The sequence below is a fragment of the Platalea leucorodia genome, assembly GCF_965183815.1.
Source record: "Platalea leucorodia genome assembly, chromosome: 7".
Classification (NCBI taxonomy): domain Eukaryota; kingdom Metazoa; phylum Chordata; class Aves; order Pelecaniformes; family Threskiornithidae; genus Platalea; species Platalea leucorodia.
Window position 1 is genome coordinate 53,474,714 of NC_138829.1, and position 6,789 is coordinate 53,481,502.

The 6,789-nt window shown below is 47.0% G+C and overlaps 1 protein-coding gene across 3 annotated transcripts; it reads right to left on the minus strand.

The window, feature by feature from the left end:
• Positions 1-1,196: 1,196 nt before the first annotated feature.
• POLR2L (RNA polymerase II, I and III subunit L) lies at positions 1,197-6,153 on the minus strand. Of its 3 annotated transcripts, none has more exons than XM_082317360.1 (3): positions 6,072-6,153; positions 5,300-5,407; positions 1,197-1,668 (listed from the first exon to the last, which is right to left on the minus strand). In XM_082317360.1, exons 2-3 carry the CDS (start codon positions 5,392-5,394, stop codon positions 1,560-1,562), a joined length of 204 nt encoding a protein of 67 aa, XP_082173486.1. In that variant the 5' UTR covers positions 5,395-5,407; positions 6,072-6,153; the 3' UTR covers positions 1,197-1,559. The 3 variants fall into 3 exon arrangements, with proteins under 3 accessions (XP_082173486.1, XP_082173485.1, XP_082173487.1); XM_082317359.1 differs by having other exon boundaries at positions 5,950-6,080; XM_082317361.1 differs by lacking the exon at positions 6,072-6,153 and adding an exon at positions 5,883-5,901.
• Between the last annotated feature and the right edge of the window lie 636 nt (positions 6,154-6,789).

Here is a 6,789-nt window from a genome sequence, read left to right on the forward strand (position 1 = left end):
AGAACATAAGCTATCCAACCAACTATGAAACAAATGCTAGAATTAATTGCTTAATTCTCTTTGCATTAGCATAAAGCATACTGTTTTAAAATGTCTTCAGTGAAGAACTGCTGAATATGGGAAACATCTACTATTGCCTTGTACCAAATTGAAAAGCGAGTTCAAGTGTAAAGATTGGTGGGGTGATAGCCAAAGGCAAGCTGTCCTGCAACTTATTTTGTGAGACAATCTAGTTTTAAGGTTTGTGCGTACAAGTTTGACCTAGTAAGCACATTAAATAATTGCCATCTCTGGAAACCCAGATTTTGTTCAAACCAACTTCTTTGTAGTTCTTAAACTACGGAAAAGAATCCACAGAGATACTTCTTATCCAGCAGCCGACATGCAAGTGCTGAAAGCTTAGCCGTACCGAGGAATAACAGCCTGCAAGCTAAGGGATTATCACCTGTTCCAGCCTGTTTTCTACAAGGCTGCTGTAACAAGGATTTGTCCTACGTTTGCATACGGGCTAACGCTGCATGTGAACAGAATCCCGAGCATGCACAGACGTAGGCATTGGCCTCCTTCGTTTTCAGGTAAGGTGGGCGTGTCTGCCTGTGCACACGCCACCCGGAACGATGTATTTTCTGGATGTCAGAGAACAGCGTGAAACGTGGCCCAGCTTTGAAGCCAATAGTGCAATAGGAAGGCGAGACCTTTTGGCAGGGTCAGTGCCTGTCTCTCAGCGCTGGAGCTAGCAGAGTGCGCTTTCCACCGCAGTTAAAGTCAACTTGCGGTCTCTGCTCCAGTTCTTACAAAACACTGGGGCTGCTGTGTTATAAAAAACAGTGATTCAGATGGTGCAGTGCCCTTCATTTAGGTAAAACATGTACGAGTGTTCCCACGGAAAGCATCGGATGTGAGAATTTACGCATGCTAGTGTGAAGAGGATCGAAGTCTTGATCTTGCCAAGCACCTGCACCGCTCTGTAGCTGGTACACATGCAAGCTTTCCACTTGTTAGTCATTTCATTGGCTTCACGTTGTGCTGTGCGTGTGGTGTGGCAGTGCCTGGCCAAACGGAGAGCGCTCTGTGCTCTCCTGCCGGAACAAAACACTGAGGTGCAAGGCTTGTGAAGGTTACCTCAAAGTAACCAGCACAAGCAAATGGCAAGAGGCAAGCATACACTTAACTCTATCCAGAAACTGTAGGAAGGCTACAAGGAAATACCTCCTTTATTTCAACATTTTTATGAAATATAATATTTTTTTCTACATGAACAAACATTTATTTTTGCTAGCAGAAGCATCTAAAAGTTCACAAAACAACTGCAAACACAGATTTAAAAAGAAGCATCCAAACTTTTAATTTAATCTCCAAATCTTGATTAAGTGGACTTCATCTTTACTTCATTTCCTTGAAAGAGGTTAGTGGCTCGGGGCAGTATTTTCTCCAGAAAGTAAAAATCTCTCAATGGTTGCACTACAGGTGGCTTTCATCCTTTACTGCCTGAAGTCCAGTTTCAAGTTTAGAAGCAGAGATACGTTCCGCATGGCTTGCAGCATGGTACTTTTTTCATCTCATTTCTCCAGGGGTGCATAATTCAGAAGCTTCTCAATCAGATCCACATGGGCTAGGAGCATTCTGCGGCAGCAGTATCTCTTCAAACCAAGGGCATCCAGGGCATCTCTATTAATGAACAAGAACAACAATAAAAAAAAAAAAAAAAAAAAAAGGATGAAATGAGTCAGAACCACTTCTAAGTGTTCCTAAGCAACATACTGATTACTTTGAGCTTAGTCATAGAGGAGAACTTGTTTGCAGTTCAAACTAAGAAATAGAAATTTAGCATGTGCTGTTAATGTTCTTTTCCATTTACTGCTGTTGACAGGGTGTTTGCTTCTTCTCTGGCCTGCAAGACCACATGATCTTCTGTTGAAGATGGTGTCTAGCTGACACAACTACCGAACTTTCAGAGGCAAGTCTGCCAAACTCCCATAGGAACAGAACTGTAACAGACTAACTCTTACAAATTTCCTCTTCTGAACCACCGCACTCTTGAGGGCATATTTGGTCATGAAACAGCAAGGTTAAGCGAGATGCAAGTATTTTGGTTCTGGAAATAAAATTTTAGTCTTTGCAGCTGGAAAGAGACTCGAAATATGGTAGATTTCTAACCTCAATTATTTAGTTACAGTAACTCGGTCTTCCTTTTACAAACACCAGTCTGTAGAAAAGAGAGGACCTGATCTGGTTAAAAATCCGATCAATCAAGAGGTGTGAATGTGGTAACAGGAACATAGTTTTGAAACGTGGGAAGTAATTTCCACTCCTCTTAAAATCCTGGAGAGTCCGTAGTTACCTGTGCTGGCTACAGCTCCTGCTAGTTGTATGGTAGAAGGCAGCACGAAGGCACTGGACAGTCTCCTGACACAGGAATAAGGAATAGCATCTCTAAGCATTGCTATCCATGCTATTGTTAGCATCTCTAAGCACCATTACAACACAACATTTCTGTAAACTGAGGATGATACTTGCCTACTTCACAAGATAAATTTGTGATCTAAGCCATGTTAGAAGTGTGAGAGATATATAGAAACTAAAATAACTCAAAATGCAAGCTACCTCACATATGGATGGGATGCTAATTCTGAGGAAGGCTAAAATCCTTTCCAGTTCCCATATAAGAAGGCATTCAGTTATACAACCTGTTTTCCACAAATATACAAATAAGGATGTACAGACTGCTCAACAAGAAATTTGTGTTTTACAGTCTTAATTCCTTCTGATTGACTGCTCGGGATTCTTACAGTTGGGTAGAGAATGTATGAGTCATCCTAGCTTAAACCACTGCATGTGTTTTCAATGCTTATGGCTATCAGACGTCTCAAAGATAAGTGATACTATCCAAGCTCTTTAGCACCAACCTGTTAACCACAAAGCCAGTCTGATACTCCTTTCAGAATTTGACATCCATGAAATACGACTGATCTTGGGTCTTTAGATCTATATGATGCAGTGCAACAATCCAGCGTTTGCTTAAAACAAATATCATTTCCTGAAACCTGTAATTCTCCTGTAGGAAGAAGCTGATAGATACTTTTCTGAAGCACAAACGACTGAAAGGAAGCCTCTGCGTAAGCTGGACCATGGTAAAAGGTTGTTTGGCTTCAAGCAGTACAGTCTAACTGCATGGAGTCAAACTCCAGCAGCTTCTCTGATGACATCAATTAGTCCTTGTACCTATCAACAGTTCTCCTAAGAACTGTTCTTCTTCTAAGAACCTCTAAGAACTGTTCTTCTAAGGGCTTAAATAGCAGGGCTATTCGTTTTAGGACTATCACCTGCAAAAGTTATTTAAGAGAAGTATGTGAACAGTGTATTTTTTAAAAAAGAATGTTTATAAATAATATCACATGATATCTAAACTTTCTAAAACACTTGAGAACAAAAGCATCTGAAGTCTGTTGATATGTAAGTTTTAAGAGCTATCTGAAAAGTTCTGAACTGAATGCAGTTATCAGAGATGCAAAATACTAGCATTAATCACAACTTTAGAAGTCATACCATACATTTCAGCTAAAACAACTTCAGTTGTATTTCCCTTTTCCTTTAGCTTCAAAGAACTTGTGGAAAAAGAGCAATTTTAAGGGACAAACAGAAAGGTGTGGGTCTTTTTTAACCACAAATTGTTTAGACAAGTTTATTTCTTCCATTTTGTCCATCCATTTCTTAAGTCACTATGAACAGTGATTCTGACACTGCACTGTAAGATTTTCACTGTTCGATATCTGTAAACTCTGCTTCTGATCTTACAATACCATAACTGCATCAGTTTGAACAGGCATCCCAGAACCACACCAGTGACCACAGCAGTCGTCTTCCGGTGAGCATTTATCAATAACAACGTACATCTTCCTGTCCCATACAAAAGCAGAGGAATAATGGAGACAGGAAAAATATTAAAATGTAATACTTGGAAAATAAGTCAGAAGTGCTACCAGAATAGCTCTGGTAAATTGCAGTATTAGTGAGAAACGATTAGCAACCCGTACTATTTTAATGCTTTTAACTCCATAAATGAAAGGAAAAAAATATTTTTTTGTAGGAACTTTCCAAATACCTTTAGTTTAGCAGCTGCAATATTCTACTCTGCTACGTTTTACAGGTTCTGGGATGTAAATGCACTCTAAAAAGGCCACTCACAGACCTAATGAGATTTAGGAAAAGTATTGAATGATTTTCACTGGACAGTTTTTAATGAAACTGATAAATGGTGGGGGGACAGGACATCTTTCCCCTGCAAACTCCACATCAAGCAGTGAGAAGCACAGAGAATAATCACAACTTCCTACAAGTTTAGATGAGGCTTAAAAAACAAAGGTTTCCTTCCCTGTTTGTTCTGTGCTCCACTGTTTAACATTTGACAAAATAGTATCCTAAACCATACCAATGTTTTCAGATTTACTTTAGAGAAAAGGCAGTGAAATCTGTGTTGTTAATATACAAAGTCCATTTAAAAACCTATTAGTAACCCTAGTCATCTGAACGCAGAGCAAATACTCTTTTCTTTCTACAAGTCTCTCAAAATCCTAATTTTTTTTTTCACTCCTTTGAATTGCAAACATCCATGGGTTTTTTTTCTTCATACTTAAACTTGGTAACAATGTAAATACTTCTCCTGAGTTACCTTCTCAAACCCTTCTGAAGTAGTCCTACCACAGCTAGACCCTCCTTGAACTATTAAAAGACCATTATGGCTATGCAAAGCACGCACAGACTTCTTAAAATAGAGTTGTTAGGACTATCAGTCAGGTATCTAGAACAGTTAAACCTCCCCTTCCCCCCAGCAAACCAGTGCTTTCAAACAAGTTTAGCAATTCTGGGTAGGGAATGTGAAATGTTTTTAAGAAAAGCTAAAAGGGTTTCTTGTTAACAATGTTAGTTGCTTCTTACACTTGTAACTACTTGTTTCTCTCCCCTTTAAAAAAAACACATGGGTGTTAAAGTTGCCTGTACTACTTATGCCTTTCCTTCCTGTTCCACACAGAGTTAAACATTTGAGACTGTTTTGGGTATACAGGTTATGACTTGGCAACTTCCACATTCCTACCCAGAAAGATTCAGCAGGGAAATGAGCGCTTTCTTACCTATTGCAATTTCTAACCTCTGGTTAAACAGCGTCCAAATGTATCTGTGGTTTTTAGCCTCTTCACAGCTACTTCGTAACGCCACGATCCTGCACTTATGTGTATCATCTTACGCATTGTGCAATCTCATCTAAAATCTGAGTCAAAGAACATACAGAAATAATACCCACCCTTCTGTATATTCTGCTTGCAGAAGGCCAAGATAGGCTTCCCACTTGTTTCCAACTATTTTGCCGCATGTGAAACATCTGACTGGGATGATCATCTTTGCACTGTGGCTGTAACATTAAAAAACACAGTATCACACCTCTGCAAAATGACTAAATACCATATTCAAATATCAGAAGGGACATTGAGAACTTGCACGAGTGCCAGACGGCAGCTCGGCAGACTACGTGACGGTAAGCAAGGCAGGAGGCCGCGTTACGGCGGTGCCGATTCCAGCGGCGCGGCGCGGCTCGGGTCGCGCTCCACCACCGACGGCGGGGCCGCACGACTCCCGCGCCAGGCCGCTCCGAGCGCGGCGGCGGGCAGCGGCGCTCTGCCGGCAGCTGGAGCCCCAGCAGCCTCTGGCTGGTAAAACCGGCCAGCGTCCGAGCCCGGCAGCGGGCTACCCCTGCCCCGCGGCCGGCAGAAACAGGCCTGGAGCTGGCCTAAGAGGCGGCTATAGGGCCGCGGCAGCCGCAGCCTGAGGCTGAGGCCTCGCCCGCCGGGCCGGGCCTCCCCGGGAGTTCGCCCGCGATCCCGCCCTACGGCGGCGAGGCGGCTCCCAGCCCGGCCGCGGCACGGAGGGGACCCAGCCCCGAGCGGCGACTCCTACCGCGGCGGCTCCTCCGCGCTCCCGTCACGGCTGCGGGCGCTACCAGTGCGGCGAGGCGGGGGAAGGCGCCCCGTCGCCCCGCGGGCCGGCACGGCGGGCGGGCGGGAGGCGATCCGGCGCACCCCTGTTTCTGCGCGGGGCGGCGGGATGGTAGCGGCCGAGCGTACGGCGTCCCGGGCGGCTCAAACGAGTGCGGCCGCGGGGCGGGCTTGCTTTCGCGTTTCGCGTGTGGCGCGCTGAGTGGCAGCTGGGGCGCCGGGAGCGCAGCGCGGCGGCACCGGCGGCGCGACCGACCGCGCGCGGCGCCCGCCCCTGCTCCTCCCCGCTCCCAGGTGGGTGGGCACTTGTTGCATTGCGAGAGGGCTTTTGCAGCGACGAGACTCCTCATCCTATCCTGGCTGAGGTACCGGAGCCGTCCGGGGCGGGAAGCGCAACTGGTGGCTGCAGCCCGGCACCCGCCAGCCCTGTCCGGCGCGGGGGGGGGGGGGCGGCGGCGGCGGCGGGCGTGATGGGGACCCCGGCGGGCAGGGCTGCGGGACGGAGCCGGGGTACCCCGCGGCAGCCCGCCCGCCGGTCCGCTCCCTCACGGGCGGGGGCGCCGGTGCGGTGGTGCCCGCCGCGGCTGCAGAGCCCGTCACCGCCGCCGTGGCTGAGGAGCGGCCGGCCGGGGAGGGCGTGAGGGGCTCCGGGGGGGGCGGCGGCCGGGACCCCCCAGCGCTCGGCCCGCGGCGCCGCCGTGTCGCGCCCCTGGCGCCGCGGCCGTTTTTCGGCTTCTTCCGCGCTCCCTCAGGCGGGGGAGGCAGGAGCGGCTGCCGCCCGCCCCGCCGCCGGCCCAGGGGC

Bases quoted from the DNA above. Each gene is read 5' to 3' on its own strand.
- POLR2L (XM_082317360.1), bottom strand. From the start codon at position 5,394: ATGATCATCCCAGTCAGATGTTTCACATGCGGCAAAATAGTTGGAAAC. The intron at 1,669-5,299 runs GTGGGTATTATT...GTTCATTAATAG, and splicing joins CAAGCAGAATATACAGAAGG to AGATGCCCTGGATGCCCTTG.